Consider the following 21445-nt stretch of genomic DNA (forward strand, 5'->3'; position numbering starts at 1 on the left):
GCAGAAAATGATATAAAATAGCATATTTATTCACTGTATAGTCCAAAACTAAATAAAGAAAATATGTCTATTTGGATAAAATGTATCCGGCAGTGATCTTGCTGCATATGCTATCTGTAGATCAGCAGCTACACCAGTTCTCACGCTTCATAAGTAACTAGTGATCAGCCTGTACATGCTAAGCCTGTATTTTTAGGATGAGCAGCAGCTGAACTTGTTACAGGTTTAAATATCCTTGATCATGTGGAACATACTGTTTATCCAGCTATAGTATTATATCCGCGCACGGTTCAGATTTAACTGCAGAAAATGTACTGTCGGCTAATTATTTTCTACACATTCATATGCACGTACAGGTAAAATGTTGAGCATATGCACGTATCCAGGGCAGCCCCACTATTGAAAATATGTTCCTGCATGCATTGGTAAGGCATGTAAACCCTCTTACAAGCCTGTGCCTGCACACATTCACACCAAATCAAAAAGACGTGTGTGGTTTGTGGTTTGCTAAAGACGGATGAACGGTGTAGGAAGAACAAGCAGTCCACATAGTGGACTACAGCATGGTTTATTCATGCACAGCAGCGCTATTATGGCATAAACACACACACACACACACTCACACACTCACACTCACACCACCTGCCACACGTCAAGAGCAATGCTTCCGTGACACCCATCATAGATGCGCACACACATTCGCACACACCCATATGGATTAGCCAGAATTATTAGAATGGAAATGCAGCGGCAATGTGTTTCACAGTCTGTGGGTCTTCTCTGTCAGTGCTGAGTTAAGCTGAACATCCTCGGTACAGGCTGAGGAAGTCACTGGAGCGGAGCAGTGAGAAGCTGGCAGACCAGGAGCACTGGGCTCAATACGCACACACACACACACACACACACACACACACACACACACACACACACACAGACACACAACCAGCGGATTAGCTCCCTGCAGCAGCACACAGCGGTGCTGCAGAGAAGAGATGTCGGTTTTTAAGTGGCCATTTGTTAAGTTCGGGCAACAACAGAAACATTAGTTTGAGGAACAAGGGACGCATTATGCAAATCAGGGAAAAGAAGTCCGAAGCAGCTCGTCTCTCTTCAGTTACACTCCTCGACATCTCCTCTCCCTCTCCTCCATGCTTGTTGATCAAAGGATTTTCTAAATGCGCGCTGTTGTGTGACGGTCAATGTGTGTGTTTTACTTTGTCTCAGATTTCTGTCCTTGTTTTTCCTCACTTAAGCTTCCAACTTCATTTTTTAAAGATGCAGATAACTTTAATTAAATTTTGCCCCGTGTTTCAGCTCTCTTATATTCCACTACTTTTGCCCTCCTACTTTAGACCTTTGCACCGAATGAATAAAAAAAACTTGTTCTCCAGTTTCCTTATGAGCTTAGACTGAGCTCCACAGTGACTTGTCCTCTTGATTGTGCTGTTCTACAGGCTGGAGCTCAAGAAATGATATATGGTCACTTTACCTTAATTTAGATCACAGCCTCCTCCTTCATGGACTTATTGTGCTCGCTCACAAGACCTGTAGGGTTTGGGAGAGGGTCGTCCTTTGGGAGCCTTGTGTTTTTGTTGCTTGGTAGAGAGTTTCCAGCTGATTGGCTTAAGGGGCCCTCAGGGTGTCTGGGGTGGGAAGTGTGTGAGGATCCTATATACACACATACACAAGTTGATGTATAGTAGTCTCCAAACACATTCATAGTTATTCACACAAACGGAAAGAAAGAGTTGTATGGGAAAAAATGGATCGGGATGAAATCCTCTTTTCTGTCACGGAGGCAGGCAGACGGTGAGGGAAAGGGAGGGATGGATGGATGGATGGAAGAGGGGCGCAGGGAGATGAGAGATAGAGTGCGAGGGGAGAGTTATTGTCTATTAGAGAATTATGTCCCCAGGCAGCTGTCCCAGCAGTAGCCAAGTCTGGACGGAAAGCCATTGATTATACACCCTGAAGGACACCGGGGGTGATGGCCGTCAGGGGACGGAGAGAGAGGGTGAGGGACAGAGACAAAGCGACGTGGCTGTTGACAAGAATATAATGGAGAAATCTGCAAAGTCTCAAAGAAATCAATTATCTGATCTGGCAAAAATAATAGACTTAATCAATATCTTTCCTTTCCACCCCCCTCTGTCTTTTGTCTTATCTGTGCAAAACCATACTTCTCATATTCAAGCTCAATCATTCACAGCCATTGAAATGCCCTGAAATAGGCACAGCAGGGCCAGGTTGTCAAAGGGCCATGGAGTCTGCCTCTCTCTATCTCTCTCTCGACTCCCTTGCTCTCCTGTGTAGTTGTTTCTTGGCAAAACCATATGGAGTTTGGTGAACGTTTTTAGTTTAATGAGGATAGTTTAGACTTGGCAAGGATTTGGACGTAGATTGAACATCGGCGCTTAGAGGAAATCTCTCCCCTGGGTTTTCTTTGTTGCATCACCCATTAATTTGGAGGCGCTCATGCTGTCAAACACTCAAACTCATACTTAGACACAAGCACAAGGTAGGACATGCATACACAAACATGTGCATAAGCTAAATGTCTGTCTTTAGGTGCTTAATGATAGAGGAAAAATGCTTGTTGAGAGTCGCTGCACTTTTAAGTAAATACTGTCTGTATTTGTTCCAGCAGGCGGCTTTGTTCCTCTTAGTGGCCGTGCTCAAAAGAAAAGTTCCTTCCTAGATACGATTATGAATCCCCACATCATTCGCTGAGCTTTAAGCTTTTAAAGAAGAGACTCCATCACACACCCACACTGTGTTTTGCTATAAAATGCAATCAATGGTACTTTGAAGTGTTCATCATTAGTCAAATAAAAATGCAATTTTTCCACACTTCCTCACATTCTCTCTCCACTTCTTCCACCATCTAGAGTCCTCCTTCATGGTGTCGGCCTCATCCCGGACTCCATCCGTCACCTTTGGAGACTCCTTTGACCTCCTGTGCCTGGTGAAGCCGCGTCACAACGCCCGTGTCCCCACCTCCGTCACCTGGCGCTTCATGCCGGCTGGCACAGAAGCTGGCGATGAGGATCAGGGAGAGTTCAAAGACCTGGTGACTTTCACCCGCGAGGGCACGCTGCAGTGGGGGGAGCAGCTGCTGGGGCTGGGAACCCGTACCACAGTGGACCGCTCCCACTCCAACACCAACTTCCGGTTGTCGGTGACCCGGGCAGGCCGCCGCGAGGCAGGCAAATACCAGTGCACCGCCGTCCTGTGGAGGAGGAACTACGACAACAGCTGGAGCAAAGTAGCCAACCGCACTTCCAACCTGCTTGGCATCAGTGTCCTACAGCCAGGTAAAGCTGCATGGCTGTTTGCCAGGGAGACACACACCTAATTGGAACGGACACAGACCAGCACACAAACAGGGATAAACACAGATTCAGACACACACACATACACATCGAATGAATTCAGCAGAGCTTAGAGGATGTCTGCCTGCTCTAATTGCTCTTAGTCTCTGGTTTAGACACTAATTGGAGTGCGTGTGGATGTGTGTGGATGTGTGTGTGTGTGTGTGTGTGTGTGTGTGTGTGTGTGTGTGTGTGTGTGTGTGTGTGTATGTGTTTGTATGTATGTGTGTGTGCGTGCAGGGCAGGGTGTAGTCTCCTAATGGAGCGCAGTGAATAGATTGCTAAATATCCCACAGGAAGAAAGAGAAAAGCGAGTGAAAAAGGCAAAAGAAAGGGAAGCAAAAGACGGAGACAGAGAAAGTGGGATAAGGAGTGAGCGATCTGTCCTTGAACCTTTTTCCTCAGTGGAGGCATTAAACTGTCTACACCACCCTCATTGGCCCTCTGTGCTCCACACATACACAGAGAAAAACCCATTCAGACGCAGCCCAATTAGTGGCTGAACACAAACAACAAACACACACACAGAGGCACACAAACACACACTGGCCCCAATTTAGCACAGTCTGGTGTGCCTCGACAGTATGATACTTCATTTATTCAGGTGAGGCAAATGCTCATCCTGCTAATAATAAAAAATAGTCTGGCTTTCAAAGCAGTCCAGCAAAGCATTATGGTGCCTGAAATGCCAATAGGGTCCAGATTTGATGGATTTGGAGGGAGAAAATATGAGCAAGGTGTGTGGGTGGAATCAGAGGGTTTTCGACTTCTGAAACCTTTTTTTTTTTCCCTTCTTTTTCTGTAACGTTATATTTGTAACCATAAGCAGTGCAGGAATAGATATGTGCAAGCTTGTGTCTGTGCGAGCCTGCATGTCCCTTCCATGTAAGATACCGTATTGGCTTCAGAGGCAGACTGAGGTGATCAATAACACTTTAAAAAGTGAGGCAGTGGAAAATAGTCACAAGTACAGTACTGTCTCTTATTCCCTGCTGCTATCGATTCAGATGAATGCAAACTGATGTAAACACACACATACTCATACAGAAGCACCTCAGTTCAGAGACGGTGCTTTTACCTGCTTGACTGACTGTGCCCTGACCTTAACCATTCACTCAGAATACACAGTGTCCCCGGGCCCTTCAGGAGTTATTTGGAAATCAGCTTATCATCCTGAATGCTCATTTACCTTCCCCCCTATGTGCAGTTTACATTGTTTATCCTTAACCCGGAAAAGGACACAAACACACACACATTTTGCAGGGGAATAAATACTGGGTCCTCCTCCCACACCCTTTTTCAGCAGGGCCTCCATGACAAAGTGATCAGTTACCTTGGTAATGCCATCAGTAACCGTGACAATGTGATCAGTTGCCAACTGAAAGCCAATCACTAACCATAACGGTGCGATCACTCTGTTTGTAAGGGCACTATCTCACAGGGGGGGGTGAGTGAGCCATTTCTTTATCTCATAGAGACCTGGCTCAGTCGCGGTCATGCTGTGTTTGTCTCCTCCACCTCCTGTGTGTTTTTTTTTTAGTTGTGCAGTCAGACCTTCATTTAGCCCGATGATTCATTTGTCAGCATGTAGGACGTCTCCCTCTGCCTCACGCCTCTCCTCCCCATCTGCTTTTTCCTCTCAGTTTTGCTAAATGTTAACCACTCCTGGCTAAATGAGCGACTGGCATTTTCAGCTCCTCTCTCAAAGAAGTGGGATAAAGGGGAGTGTGTGTAATGAGGCGTGAGCAAACACAGCATCGGACCAGATTCATAATTGAGAGGCTTTAAGTCATGCTTCCAGAGGTACCTGCTCAATATGTATGAGCTGCCTCACCAGCATTATGTGTGCACATACACATGTCCAAGTTCTTGCATGAATGCCACTGCAACCGTGTTTCTTGTGATGTTCCTCTGAGAGCTTCCATATGCTTACTCTGCATATATACAGAAGCTTATCTCACCCCTGACACCCAGCAACAGTAGAACTGTTTCTCTCAGCTTTCTGATGGTCCATTACACCACCATCTTGTTTTCAGAAGAGAAGACACGTGCCTTAACATAAGACGGTCTGCAAATGCGGAGTGACGCTCCTCATTAAATTATTGGAGAACTTCAAAAACGAAGAATAAAAACTAGCATCAGAGATGGCACCCTTGATCCAACGTCCATGCCTCTTTAGATTAGCAGTATGGAAGTTGTTGGATGTAGATAAAAGCAGAACCCGACACACACAGAAGCAGTCAGCCGGTCAGCGCCGCGTTCCGTCAAACTAGTGAGGTACCTGCAGCCCAGCCCAGGTCTACTTCCTGCTCCAGATTGCCTTCGCAGCACACTGTCTGTATCCGAGTCCCGTGGGTCATATTAGATGAGTTCACCACCATCATCTGCACACACACACACACACACACACACACACACACACACACACACACACACACACACACACACACACACAATAGTTTTATGTTCGTTGTGAGGGCAACCCAGTGCTTGAATTACCCACCACAGGCTTCATGCAGAGAACCCTTGCACACACCAATACTATCATGCTCGTTCACATACAAACATGCAGTAGATGCACACGGGGGCGCAGGGGAGGGGGGCCTCCCAGAGCAAAGGTGTAATTATCTTTTGGTAGAACACAATTCAATATTAGCCCTCACAGGAGAGGTTCTCCTCAAGCTCACACACACACACACACACACACACACAACAACAACAACCCATAAACATGCGGTACACAGTTCCACATACAGTAGCAGTAATATTAGATTCCACCTGATTGAGTTTTCTCTTTGTCTCTGTCTGAAATACAATAATGGCAAACACATGTTCAGCATGGCAGATCACCAGGGAAGCCTCAGTCTCTACAACACACTGTAATATCATCTACTCATAACTCAATCTGCACACACACACAAAAACACACTCTGACACACACACACACACACACACACACACACACACACACACAGAAAACACGCAAAACTAATTATGCTGAATCTTCCCCTAATGGAACCGGAGTTTAGATTAATGATGGTTTTGGGAGTTCAAGACATTTTTCTCATCATTTGAGTGTGTGGTCGTGCACGTTTGTGCGCGTGTATCTGGCATGAGGAGTGGGATATTAAGACCGTCTGGTTATTGGCTGAGCTAGGATGATGATGGTGATGATGGAGGGGAGGAGGGGAAGGGGAGAGGGGTGTCCCACTTAGAATTTCTCCTCATCTCTCCTCACACACCTACGCTTGCCTGGCTACCTTTCACTCACACGATCAAACCTCACGCAATTTTCTTGCTTATTCTTATCCCCCTCTCTTGTTTAGCCCTTGTTCTCTCTCCATCTCTCTTTGAATTAGAGGATACATGCCTCCTACCTTCTCCTACTTTATCTTGTCCTGCCTCGTATGCTCGCTCTCTCTCTCTCTCCCTCTCCCTCTCCCTCTCTCTCTCTCTCTTTCTTTCTTTCTTTCTTTCTTTCTTTCTTTCTTTTTCTCTCTCTCTCTCTTAGTTCTTGAGGGTATCTTTCCATTTAATACGGGCTGGCACAAGCAGATGCCGCTTGTGCTCTCCTTTCATGCCAGTGAAGTACTTGCCACCCAGCCGTTATTGATAGCGCTGGCGTCACTTCGGTGATTGGAGATTCCTGCTCATCAGGGCATGGATAGGAGCTGCCTGTCTTCATTAAGGCCCATCCTATCATCCTCATGTCCTCCTTTTCCCACTCCCGCTCCATCTCTGTCTTTCTACATTTCGTCCTCACTCTCCCCACGAGTCTCTTTTAATGTCTTCTTTCCCCTTCACTCTCACTTAGCTGCATGTTTCCCTCTGCGCATGCCGCCAGCTTCTTTCTCACTCTTGTGATTTTTTTTTAATATTTCATAATTCTCTGCCCTCTCTCCCTTCTCCTCGTAATTCCCTCCATTATGTTTACATTTTTCTTCAAATATCTTCTTCACCATTGTCAGTATTTCATGAATAATAAGGATGTGGCAGCTGTGCTTGTTTGCACACAAAAGCAGCTTTATCACAGTGTTATTGTTTGTGTCAGGGTTGTAAATCTTCTCTGTGCCCTGTTTTTGGCTGCAGCTGATATAGTATATATCGAGTTCGAGTTTGAGTTATAGTTCGAGTTTGCCCACGAGCTCACCTGAAGGCGGCGCTCCGTGTATGTCTGCAGCACACAACCTGCCTCTTGTACATGCATATACACATGATCAGACTGCACTTGTTGGGTTTTTGTCTGTCACACATGACCACACAAGGTCGTAATGGGTGATAAACAAAGAGCCTTTAAGGGGTGCACTGAAACAGAAAATAATTTCATCAAAGATTTTTGATTAATCGCGCCTGTTTCAGACATTCAAGGTCAGGCTCCTTTTCCTGTGTCTTCTTCCTCTCAAGGGCAAAGCCCAAACAATCTCTCTCTGATGCAAGAACACAGGCACATATTTCTGTCAAATCCAATCCAATCTAGGCCTCATTTTCTTGTTCAGCCCAAGCTGAAGACACAATGAGATTCTCTGTGCTGTCTCTCCATCTCTCTTCAGCACCTGTGAGTGTGTGTGTGCATGCACGCGCGCGCTTGTGTGTCCTGCTGCTGCTGTAATTGAAGTCGTAACTCAGAGCTAGCTACAGTGCTGCTGCTCCCCATGTAAATCAGTGGCTAATAGTAGGAGCAGTGCAGGAGAGGCTCAGCAGGGCCGCCTCCTGAATACATCCACAGGCGCCCACACACACACACACACACACACACACACACCAGACTCTAGCCTGCACTAACTGAATGACCACTGTTCTCTGTGGTTTAAACAGCATATCTTTATGCTTATTGGCAGACCCCATTTTAAACACACGCACACAGGCATGCTCGCAGTCGCACGGTCGATGTGATATGTCTTTATTCTCTCCCCACGATGCAAGCTTCTTTCGTGCCATTAATCTCCCAGAGTTCCCCCGTCCTGACCCTCTGTCTCACCCTCTCTTGCGCATCCGTTTTTCCCGTTGGGCCAACCTGCGTTCAGCAATCACTCTCCCAGACAGGCAGGCAGGAAGAGGGAAAGTGCAGTCAGTGCATCCGTGTGTTCGCACTGATTGTAAAAAAGTGTGTGTGTGTGTGTGTGTGTGTGTGTGTGTGTGTGTGTGTGTGTGTGTGTGTGTGTGTGTGTGTGTGTGTGTGTGTGTGTGTGTGTGTGTGTGTGTGTGTGTGTGTGTGTGTGTGTGTGTGTGTGTGTAGCTCTGTCTTGCTGGCTCTGTCTTGGTGTGTTAAAGGCTGCCGTTACGTTTACAGATCCCCATAATTAGAGCGGTCTTAATGATATTGTAGTGGGAGTTGGAAAGGGGAGGAACGAGGAGTGGTAATATCCCTCTGACACAATGGGATCATATATACATCACAGTCATTAGCATAGAAATTAGGCTTCCAGTTCGGCAGAGGAGACACTTTTCAGTCAGGGGAACCCCATCAGTCAATGCCTCTGACTAGCCGCCCCCTCTGATCTCTTCCGTCTATGACAGTGGTCCAGATTGGCCGGGGTGTGCAGCACTTTTGTGAGTGTGTGTCTTAGGCTTTCTGGTTGAAGAGGTTGGCAAGGAGCAGCAAGCCAAAGTAAGCTGTTCTGCAGGGGATCAGGGCGTGTCTAAAGCCCTCAGTCCTGACATGCCGGGGTCCTGGCCGTGGATTAGCCCATGGCTGTGCTAATGCTAACGCTAAAGGCGGAGCAGGCAGCCATTAAGACTATAAGTCCTCTGGAGTGGAGCTGGAGCGACTGCCTACTGCTTTCCGAAATCCCCCCAGGCGCATGTTCTCACTTTCTGTCTTTTACATCTCTCTCATCTTTTCCAGGCTCTATCTCTCCCTCTGCACACTCACTCTCACTCCTCAGCTCTCTGTTGGTAGGTGCTTGTGAATATCCAGTGTGGGAATACATCCCTTAACTCTCCTGCTTTTCTCCCATCATGTGTTCTTCCAAGAATCTCATCCCTCTCTCTGTGTCTACCTTTCTCCTTTTATTCATCCCTTTCATCTCTGTATGTCCCTTTCTCCCTGTCTGCTGCCCACTCTGGCCTCCTTTAACTAAGTGGAAGCGTTACATCTGTGGCCCAGTGGATAGGATGTCAGCTCAGTGGTCATTAAGTACATATTAGATCATATTAAAAAAAAAAAGAAGCCAAAATGCTACGCAGAGACCCCACCAGCACCTCTAGTGTTCGCACTTCATTTAGGTCTCATACATATTCATGAACCCACAGGTGAGTCTGCTGAATATTCATGTCAGTGTCAGGCGATTAGACAGAATGTGATCAGGAGAGACATAGATAATGGTAACACAGAAGGGAGGAAAGAGTTGGTGATTGGTCAAAACAAAAACCGCGATGAAGGAGAAAAGAGAGGGGTGAAGTGGACATTTCAACCCTAACGTTTAGAGCTTGTATTAAAAGACCACCTGGAGCAGCAGCATAAAATAGAGATGGAAAATGAATTGAATCCTCTCTATACACAGAATAAAGGATGACATTCTTTGATTTACAATCTCGGGCTGTATTCTCCTCCTCTGAAAGAGAACCAAGCAGTTTACTAGCTCCTTTGAAGTCCTAACATTTTGTTAAGGCATGTGTGTGCGTGCATTTGTGAGCTGTAGTTAGTGTGCGCTGACGTGCCACAGTAGCATCCTTAACTGTACACTCCTCCTCTCCCCGGAAACTTGTTTTCATCTGCTCTGCTTCATGAACAACAGTTGTGTGGTGCTGCTATACAGCTTTTGGGGTTTGGGGTGTACTTTGTTATCTGTCTTCCCTATCAAAACTGGGCTGCAGTTTGTAGCCTTTGTGTACTTACCTCCACTGATTGATAAAAGGAATAAAGACAGTTTTGTCTCAACTCTGCAGTTCCTGTAGCTATTAAACGAGACAAATTGGGCACGTTTGGGAAGGGGGTGAGACAAGGGTTCAATGAGCCAATTAGTGACAGTACTGTGTGTGTGTGTGTGTGTGTGTGTGTGTGTGTGTGTGTGTGTGTGTATGTGTATGTGTATGTGTGTGTGTGTGTGTGTGTGTGTGTGTGTGTGTGTGTGTGTGTGTGTGTGTGTGTGTGTGCGCGCTTTGCTGACACTACATGCCCAGCAAACTGCTGAAACACAAGTACCTCCAGTGGAGCTGAGATACTTAAGGGGGAAAGAGGCGCTCTGTCTAGATACACCTCAAATCATTGCTTATTATTTTGGGTATTGTTATTGTTTTATTAGTGTTGTTGTTATTATTATTAATAATAATGATACTGTTGTTATTATTTTGTATTATTATTATGTAGACCAATAATGTGACTTAATGGAATTTGATTTAATCATGTCTGGCTCAGGTTTTGTTTAGTTGAGCCCTTTCTTACTGAAAATAAGGTCTTTAAACGACGTATCTTAGCCGTGCCACGTTGTTCATGGAGAAAAGGTTGCCCTGGAAACCACAGAGGCAGGTGACGTGTGTGAGAGGCTGTCTACATTTACGCTCAAGAATAACATCAAAATTGTTGAGTTTTTGTCCTCTGCTTGATTATGAATGGGACACAGTTTTCGCCCCTTTTCTCTGTGGAGAAAGTAAACTGACCAAAAAGGAGAAAAAGAGTTAAAGGTGCTTATGAAATTGGCATCCACTGTTATTTCACCAAGGCCAGTTTTGAGTGTCATATGAACTAATGCAAAGCAGTGAGAATACTGTTGCCAATTAGGGATTATTCTTACTTTGTGGATGCACCCTTGAGGCTCATTAAAAAACACAATGACAAAGAACATGTGATGACACTTTAAACAGGTACTGACAGCCTGACACACAGTTGAGGGAATTCACATACATGATGAACGGCCTTGTGAGCGATGATTGAACTGGCTTCCTACGCTGCGTCTCTTCCAACAATCTGCCCTCATCAGTGCCCTCATATACGGAATTCTATACACCACAAAGAATTTGTAGCTGTTTTTCTGCTGTTTGCATCAGAAGGTGCATTGATGCGACTGTGGCCGATGGCTGTGCTGTAGCTGAAGAAACCTCCCTCTCAGAGGGAATGGACACGTGTCAGAGGATGTGACAGGCTGGTCTGTGAAGTCGCTGTTCTCTTACTGAGGCATTTCACAGCAAAGGGAGTTAGGAGGGAGCGGAGACTTAAGGTTGTTTTGGGACATAAAAACACCGTATTTCTCTTCCTTTTTATTTCCCTTCTGCCTTTCTGCCGGTTGTTCTTCCATTTTATGTGTCCCACTTACTCTGCTTGAGTGAGTGCTTAGTTATGATAACTTGTAATAGCTACCTAATAGGGCTTGAATAATTAGCCTATTTTCGCTTTGAAAAAGCATTTCTGTAAACACTGATGTACGGCAACAGGCTCTCAGCCCCCAGTTTTTCTCCTGGCTGCGGATTCAAACTTCAAATGGGAACAGCAGAGAATTGTTTTGTCCTGTGCCAATCCAATCCTGCATGGTTCCACTTCAGGAGGTTCGGAGGTAATTCTCCTGTATAAGAAAAAAAAAAAGATTGCCAGGATTCCGCAGGCTCGGCAGTAATTCCGGATGGGGAGATTGTCAGGCTTCCTACCAAGTCTCTAGTGGGTACCGAGGCAATGTTAACGACTCATTTCAGACGCTTGCTCGAACAGGGTGGTCTGGCGATGCCTTGCAGCCATGCATCTTTTGAATGCAACTAAGTGTGTGTACATACTGTACGTGTAATGCAAATATGCAGAATCACAAACCGCTTTCATTTGAGCATCTGTGAGGGTGAGGTTCCCAGGCCACATGGCTGTGACCCGAGGCAGTCAGTCAGGCAGGCAGGCAGTCAGTCAGGCAGTCAGTCAGTCATAGTAAAGCAGACATGAAATTGGGAGATGAAGGGGTTGTTTTAGAATGCAGGAGAAGCGCAGAGAGGGAAGTGAAATATAGAGTTTTGTATTTGCTCAGAATTGTGCCAGTAAATCAATCGAATGTGCTTATTCCTGAACAAGGCTGGATATCCTTTGAAATTTGTCGCACTAATACAATACCAGAGTTGGGGTATCAATCCGCAAACAATAAAAAAAAGAAATGTATACCTCACATTGAGCAATATTTACCATTTGTTTCACAAAAAAAGAAGCCATCATTGTCTAAACACAAGCAGTACAAGAATGTCCGTTAAAATCAAATGCATTCGCATCTCCAAATCAGAAACAGTCTGATTAAAGATTACATTGATTGAGAGTATGAATCTGAGTAAGCATTTGGTGGGAGCTTTTGGCACTTGAAATATCCGAAATAAGTATATTTTTTTTACCAATTTACATACAATGAATTGTATCAAAGGCTGTATTTGATGCGCTTCTTGTGCAAATGTACACATAAAAGGGATCTTTATAGGTTGTTGTGTGTATTTGTGCGATGTGTGTTTTATTTGTACGATTCTGGCAGACATCAGGGCTCTCACCCTAAACTAGGCATTCATCTCTCCTTTTTGTGGGAAAGGGTGGAAGAATGACATTCTACAGTTAAATGTCTGCTGCTGCGATCAATTAAGTGAATTTGTTTCCCCAATTTGACCTCAGCCACCAAACAACTCTTGGCTCGCTGCCAGTGTGCCAACGCTAGAAAGTGCTACCAATCAAATGGTTATTGCTTAGGTCAAAGATGGTTCAATTTGTTGACAGAGATGTACACGTGTGATTTTTCTACATTTATTCAAGCTGTGTGATATTTGTTTGAGAGCAGGTAAATACACCGCAGATTATAATTTGAAACAAATCTTATCTATTCTAGAAAAAAAAATCTATGAATCTCATGTTTGAGGATTGTATGATGTGAATAGTTTTTCTGTGTTTTTATACACCTCGTGTTAGGGCAGTGTGTTTGTGTTTGTGTGTGTGTTTTCTACATTCTCTGTGCTGAACTAATCCTCCCCCCAAGTGTTTGACAGCGAGGCCCTGGCCGTGGTCACACCTGATGTACCTGCAGCTAATCCTATCCCACAACCGATGTCACTGTAACCAATCCTGTCACAGCACTCAGGGCAGCCTCAGCTTCTTCCTGACATCTCTGTCACACCTCTCTGTTATCTCCTCCCTCTCCTATCTGCTCTCTTCCCATCCTTGCTCGACTTTATATGAATGGGTTCCTTCTTCCTTCCGTTTCCTCCTGTTTTTTGGCAGACTATCAGACCTCCTGCAGTGCTTTTTTTTTTTGTATCTTACCTCTAATAATATCCACAGCCGAACTTTACAGTCCGCCCCCCTCTCCTTCACCCTTGTTTCTTCTGCTGTTCTGCATCTTAGCTTACATTTTTTACTTTGATACCCACAGACCTACCATCCCCTCAGCTTTGATTTGCCTGACATTTCCTCCTCCTTTCCCTCGTATTTCTTTCTTTCTTTTTGTCACCTGCCTCACCCGCCCACACACCACTGTCTTTTCCTGCCCTGCTGCCACCAGAAATATACCCAGCTGCAGGTCGTCTGTCACAAAAACAGAAATTGCATTGTGTACCTGTCGCCAGTGCTCACATTCTCCTGCACCCAAAGGAATGACTGTCTGCTCTTTTACCTTCCCTCCTGACCCCCCCCCCCCCCCCCCCCCCCCCCCCCCCTCCCTCCATCTCCTGATTCTTTGCAGAGAGCAAGCTGCGAGTGCAAAAGACCAACCAGTCCCAGGTGCACCTGGAGGACAGTCGCGTCAGGATCAATTGCTCCATCAGCTCCCAGACCAGCCAGGACTCCCAGCATGCTGTGCTGTGGTATGTGAGGCGCGCGACCGGGTCGGAAGCTGACGAGCTCCTGCTGAGGATTGAACGCTCGGGGGCCTTCGAGTACGGCGCCTACGCAGAGGAGGAGAGACTGCGGCGTCGAGTCCAGGCCGAGAGGCTGTCAACCCGTCTCTACGTGCTGACGTTAAACAGGGCAGAGAACAGCGATTCTGGGACATACTACTGCCTGGTGGAAGAGTGGCTGAGTGACCCAGATGGAGCCTGGTATCGACTCTCCCGGGAATCCTCGGGGTTCACGCAGGTTCTGGTCAGACAGCCAGGTGAGCGAGCGGTCCGAACTGCTGTTTTCTTTAATAAATGCTTATTTATTCCCACTGCAGGTAAGCAGCAGCTGCCACTTTAGCCCCACATGCTGCCTTGTTTTAGACCATTAGACATTGTCAACCCCCCCTCCCGCCCACCCCCTCCAATTTGCTTTGCCCTCACCACTCCCACATGCTCTGCTCAAGGCCTCAAGGCCGTCTCGCTCTGATGACTTTACACCTGTCCTGGGCAGAGCTCAGGTGGCAAAAAAATTTGTTGAAGTCATGCCAGTTCTTATATGCCATGCCAGAGGGCAGAGCCTGGCTCAGACGGAGAACCTAATCCTCTTGTCCAGTACTCAAAAACTTTCAGAGCACTCAAAGCCATGATGTACCTACTGCCTACAAACCCTGATGTCTTTCCTCATGGCTGTAGTGTTAAGCACACACTCTTCTTCTGTCCTGAGTTTTCCCATAGCCCATATTCACATACAGTATTCATAATTACAAACGCCTCCTTTACAATCAAACTCCCCCAAACGCAAATTGATGATAACAACCCATCCTTGTATGAGTCCATTCCACTCACACGAACTAAGGGCTACTTATCACAGACGTCTCTGAGAGCGCTGTTCATCTGTTCAGGTGTCCTGTTTCAAATGCAGAGTGAAATCCCTTTTATGGCATCTGTCCAACTCGAATGTGAGGATCAAAACATCTGGTCACAAGCCAGTAGGGCAAGGAAAAGGCTAGTATGTTATGTAGACGGTGAAGCTGACACTGCTCAAACAATTAATTGAGCTACAGCACCCATACAAATGCATAGGTTTGAAAACATGTGCACCTTATATTTTTTTTGTGTAAGACACTGATTGCTTTCATGCTTTAGTTAGTCAAAAGTTAAAACATGGTTGTTTGTGGAAGCTCACCAGGGTCTGGGTTAATATTTAACACTTACTGGATGACAAGTATAGTATATGTGACCATACAGGTTTTTACTTTTAATGATGCATAAATATCTACATACGATTAAAAGAATATGCTGTATAAATATCATGGATATTCACAAAGGTGCTAAAAAATGCATTTGCCCAGGAAGCCATCCAGAAATCAGCCTGTCGGGCGGAGAGATGAGTGGAGATGTGTGCCAGAACTCGCTTATTTTTTTCTGCTCTCCTGCTGTCTTTTCTGCTTCTCATTTTGCTTTAACAAGAGGACCATTCCAAACTGTGTGTGTGAGCAGCCTAAGCAAGCCAGGTCTTCACTGCCATCTTTTTTACTGCAGTAAAAACTGGGGCATTGTACCACCCCTAAAGGGTTGTAGCATACCCACACAGACAGACAGACACGCTGGCCTCAGGGTAGGATCTAACCTTGCTGGAAAGCTGAAAGACTGGTGATAGCTGTGGGCATCACTGTGGGATTTATTTATTTTTGTCCTCTGTTTACACATTTTGAAAGTTTGGTGTCCCTGTTTGCTGAACCATTTGCTGCTTGTGTGCGGTGTTAGTGGAAGTGCCTGCTGCAATTTCCCAGAATCCAGACTCGCATCTTTAAACCACTTGTTTTCTGATCAACAGTCCAAAACACAGATGCTTTTTAACAAAACAGGAAAACCTCACATTTGAGAAGTTCTTATCGTTAAATGTTAAATTACTCAAATGATTAATCGCTTATTGAAATAGATGCCAATTTTTAACTGATTGACTAATCCATGACTCGCCATCTCAGCTCTTGTTCAAATAGATTACAGAAAAGTTGTAATTAATGTAAATTTGAATAAACATTGTGATTTGGTGCTCTTATTGCTATGCCCCAAGAAATACTGTACATATCAGTAAATGTCCACTTTTACCGCCCCCATCTGTGTCTCTGTCTAATATTCTTGGACCTCCGCAGAGATTCGACTGCAGGTGGAGGAATTGGAGTCAAACGTGACAGTGGAAGAGTCTGCCTCTATCCGGCTGGGCTGCAGCATTCCCTCCCAGTCGTCCCGAGACTCCCGCTTCTCTGTGTCCTGGTACGTGGAGCGCTCCGAAGACGACGACGACGACGAGCAGCCGGGCGAGGAGGAGAGAGAGTGCGTGTTCTCCATCGGCCACGACGCCGTGTTTGGAAATGGAAACTGCAGCCCCAGAGAGGAGCCGGGGCCAAATTCCCGTCTGCAGTTTGAGAGGATGACCTCCGACCAGTACAGCCTGACCATTCAAGGAGCGCGGCCGACCGACGCGGGCCGATACTACTGCCATGTAGAGGAGTGGCTACTCAACCCCCGCAATGCATGGTACCGGCTGGCCACCAACAACTCTGGGTTCACTATCGTCAATGTAATGCAACAAGGTAAGTCCTTAATTATCTAAATCCTCAAAGCTTCCCTGAATGCAGGTGAAAATGAACACTGTGACAAAACTATACTTGTATCCATGGCTGTCTTCTATTATTATACAGGCAATTTAAGACCGGGGAGCTTCTTCACAGATAGCACAAGATGTAATTAACTGCTGCGTCTTTAGATGTTTCGTCTCACTATTGTCGTATTGCCCAATCCTAATAGGTCCTCTGTGTTACAGTATACATAACTAGAGAATATTATGGGCCAATTAAGGAGCTCTCAGGTACTCTATATGTCATCCTCTGATGATATGGCTTCCCCACTTGCAGCATTTATTTTAAAGATAGGATGAAGCTCAGTTAAAAGCAGCAGCCAGAGATGGCCACCCGCTGTTAAGCATTAAAGCTAAGTGATTAGCGGTGTCAGAAGTAGTGCTCTGATCTAAAGATGTCAAACAGGTTCATTCACCAGTGTCTTCAGGACCTCTTTTGCATCGGTGAAAAACTAACCGTTGTCTGTTCTCCGTCAACAGTGTCCACCCTCCAGTCGGTGGTGTGCGCCAACGACTCCCTCTTCTACTTTGTCTTCTTTTACCCCTTCCCCATCTTCGGCATCCTCCTCATCGCCGTGCTGCTTGTGCGCTATAAGAGCCGCAACAACAGCAAGAGCCAAGAAGGCAAGAACGGCGCCCCCCTCCTGTGGATTAAGGAACCTCACCTCAGTTACTCCCCCACCTGTCTGGACCCACCTGCGCTCAGCCTGCACCCCGGCTCTGTCGACTAAGCGAGGGTCCCGCCCCCCGTTCTTCACACACATCGAGGATCCAGCCAACACAATGTCAGGGAGCAGATCTGGACTCCACCTTCAGACCTTACTGTCGTTCACTGATGTGCTGAATTAGTCAGTTCAAAAATCCCTACCCTGGTGGCTGTCTGTTTTACGTTAGAGTGTGTGTGTGTGTGTGTGTGTGTGTGTGTGTGTGTGTGTGTGTGTGTGTGTGAGTGTGAGTGTGTGTGTGCGGACTAGAATGGGTGTGCCATGTTAGCACGATTAATTGTACGAGTGCGATTTGAAGGAGCCTCTCTTGTTTTTTGTTTTCTGTGAAACTCATAGCTGCATTTTGTTTTCATTACTCTAAATATTTGTCTATTTTTCAAGGGAGGAAAAAAAACAAAACTGTGCACTTGAGATCATTGGCCAAACCGGGAAGAACATTTAAGAGAAGGAACTCTATAATCGACTCCGGCACTGAGTGGAAGCCAAAAAAGTCTCACAGCCTGGCCCACTATGTTGGTTGCCATAGTGATTCTCTGCACCCACTGACTCAGTCCGTGGCTGATGACTTGGTTGCCAGCCTGCATAGAGACAAAGGCAAGGACACACAAGTCTGTGTCCTAAGTGAGGATGTGTGTTGGCCCACCTGCCTCCACAATGAATTTGCCTTGGCAGACAGAAACCGGTCTTCTCGCGCCACTTTAACACTGCCAGACACTCTGGCCTTCATGAGAGACTGCTCTGCTCTTCTTCACCCTCCTCCTCTCCGAAAAGAGACAACGAGAGAAGGAGAGGGAGGGACGTCAGAAATGGTGGGGGTGTAAATGAACAGCGCTCTCCTGCTGAGGATATATGTTCTTTCAAATAAGAGATTTTCCTTCTTCTTTTTTTTCAGTGCCAAGACCTCCTTATTTTCATGCTGTTCTCTGCAGCTGATGTTTGAAGTTTTAAAGTGAGTCGGAAAGCTGATTGGTTTTTGAAGCAGATTGTAAATATGTCTGCGTACCTCCTGCTGTGGGTTTATGGTCCTTGAGGGCAAAAGGGACATTTTTACACTCATGTTAAATCAGTTGAATTGTCCTGCTTAGATTTCACAGTTGGGGTTATTGAGTAAAATTAAGTTCCATGCACATTTCTTTAAGTTGCCCAGTATGACCACTCCGTCCAGTCCTTAAAGATAACAGAAGATGCAAATTGAATTTGAAAAGGACTTTTGATTTGTTACGAGCCACACTGGATATTGTGTAGATGTGTAGTAAAACAGTTCTTGTAATCTGCACACTATATGAAAACAAAATGACTTTCGGGGGCAAATGTTTGACTTTTGTGTTTATTTTAAAGATTTTTCTATTTATTGTTTTTTTTACTACTTTGCATAGCTTTGGAAAAAAAAAATCTTTTTGCTTTGAAATTCTCTAAGAACTCTGCTGCTTGTGTTGCCAGGCAACTGCACCAAGCAGATTATGTCAATAGCCTGTGTGTTGGCAATGTGATAGATGTAGAAATGCTAGATTTGTCCTGCGCATTGCAGTCTGTAGCATTTCATACCAGATTGTCGAGTTTGGTCAGTGTCAAAACACTGTATATCTATACCTATAATGAAATTACTGTGGCTTTACATGTACAATAGTTGAACAGACAAGTCACAGAAATTAATTCACTTAATGCTTTTTGCTTGAGTCGCGTTTATTTAGTGAAATGTGATGTAACACGGAGGTAGGGCGTTTGATCAAAGACAACTCAAACCCAACTGTTACAACGTCTTCTAATCATGGATTGTAGCTGAAGGCGTCATCCTCGGCTCCCCTGATGCAAGAAAGAAGGGTTGAAAATCTGTGTCACCTTCCCTGGAATTCATCAGCCAGGAGAGGCGTGAAGTCCTCTACCCCAACCTGGGCCGAACCCTTTCACTGCCAGACTGGACATGAAAACTCTTGAAAAACTTGTCTCAATCGTGTCAACATGTATATTGCATGACAATACTGCAGGAGGAATTTTGATGTTTTGTAAACTTTGAACTCTTTGAGCATTGTGTTTGTGTGACAAAGCAGTGATTGACCACCCCCCCCCCCCAACACGACTTCCTGAGCCAAGAGTCAACATAAAAGCCCAGTCCCCCCCCCCCCCCCCCCTCTACAATATTTGACTGCCAATTCCAGATGCCCTTTGAAACCTGTGAAGTAATCCGTTTCAAGAATGGCTGTTGTGGAGATTGTGTTTAATATTATTGCTCATATTTGTCTTTTTAATGTTTGCTTTTATGCAGCACTTCATTAAACAGATTTATGTCAGAAAGAAGCAAAAAGTACATAGCTGGTACTGACACGAACCACCAAGTTCTGTGATTTCAACTTCCTTCACTGTTTTTTTCAAGGTAACCGGTCCATTTTAAGTAGACCACCCACTATTCCACGTTGAGTAAAGGCTGGTGCTATTTAGTCAGGGGAGTGAGAAATGTTATGCACGGGCAGCGAATTCCGTCTTCAAAGGAAATGCCCATCAATTAGCTGTCAGTCTACTCATTACTAACCATGTGTTTACAAGTGTTTTCGGGGGGTACAAGGTGCCAGACAAAAGAGGCACACAACAGACAAAGACGAGTGTTACACACACACTGCATATTGCCTGCTCGCAAGCACTTAATGAGGCAACATGTCCGCCATCAGAGTCTTTCTATGTCAAACATCCAGAGGAAAAAACAAAACATAAAATGACAACTCCAGCTACATTTACACATGATGCTGAAAAGCAATCCTATACGCCAAAAAGTGATCCACTATACATAACCTCACACGGCAACTATGCTAAAGCTGGTTAGTAGCCTAAGAATATATACTGTAAAATACACATTTATGACAGAAATATGTACAATATTGTGATTGTGTGTGAGAAGAAACAAGTTTGTGATAGTATGTTGTGAACTCCTCAGTGGAGGTGGAGTTGTCCTTTTCTTTGTACATATTGCCTGTTCTTCTCACATACGGATGTTTGCCTAACCAAGGCCTTCTTGGTCGAAATGTTGCCTCATTAAATTGCAATAGTCAGTGTGTGGACTACCTCTCTTTTCCATTGTAAACGGTCTTTAGCCTCCTGTTGCTATATGATCTGATGCTACTGCAAGTCAAAGTGTATACATATATATATATTTCAAAACTGCAGGGAAGCCATGCTGTTCCTTTTCCGGCCCGAGTATCACTAGGAATAATTGATGGAGCTGTTGGAAAGCTCTTCTGTGATTTGACGGTAATGGTTGCATATCTTATTATTTGCATTGGCAGTAAATGCTAATAGGGAGCTGATTTTAGTTATTTATAATCAAAAAAGAGCTACAAGAGCGTGTTTATTGGCTGAGTGATTGCCTTTTATAAAGCTTGAACATTCCCAGAGATGCAGGTTGGGAAATGGTGCCACTGAACAGCTGCTTCGGCCTCAGTGTGTAAATCACATATTCACACGCTTAAATCATGAAAATCATGTCACCGCGCTGCCGCCATCATTGGGGATGTACAGTTGAACTCTGAATGGTGTTTTTTTGGGGGGGAGGGGTTGTAATAATATTAATACCATCCATAGCTGCCTCCCAAGATTCCTCCGAACATGACAGTGTTGTAGCTGCGTTTTGAGGGCTGCATGTATTGGCTGTGTGCTGGCTCCAGATTTAGGTGTAACATAGTTTGTGGTGATGTTTTCAGTTCAGCCAGTGGTGCTTTATTTTCAGTGATGTATTTTTTTATATGACCATGGTTTGTTTATTTTTTCATTTGTTATTCTATCAAATAGTTGCCATCGTGGCCATTAAAAAGGCACTTTGCTATTGTCAGTTTATTGCAATAAAATACATTCAGTGCTTCTTCCTGTTTTCCTTCCAACTATATGCGTTTTTGCATTTCTATGTGAAGATCATTTGGAGACCGACTTTGAGATTAGTTATTAAAACAACATATCGATCCAGT

The 21445-nt window shown here is 45.1% G+C and overlaps 1 protein-coding gene across 1 annotated transcript in view; it reads left to right on the top strand.

The window, feature by feature from the left end:
- Positions 1-21345, top strand: part of igsf3 (immunoglobulin superfamily, member 3) — a 66746-nt gene extending 45401 nt beyond the window's left edge. The window contains exons 6-9 of the mRNA XM_068704862.1: positions 2889-3314; positions 13994-14404; positions 16286-16726; positions 17251-21345. Of these exons, the coding sequence (XP_068560963.1) occupies positions 2889-3314; positions 13994-14404; positions 16286-16726; positions 17251-17501 (1529 nt within the window). The 3' untranslated portion in view covers positions 17502-21345. The remainder of the gene's footprint in view (positions 1-2888; positions 3315-13993; positions 14405-16285; positions 16727-17250) is intronic.
- Positions 21346-21445: the final 100 nt, after the last annotated feature.

The sequence above is a fragment of the Cebidichthys violaceus genome, unplaced genomic scaffold (assembly GCF_023349555.1).
Source record: "Cebidichthys violaceus isolate CVI_PGR_0920_01 unplaced genomic scaffold, fCebVio1.0.p SCAF_11, whole genome shotgun sequence".
Lineage (NCBI taxonomy): Eukaryota > Metazoa > Chordata > Actinopteri > Perciformes > Stichaeidae > Cebidichthys > Cebidichthys violaceus.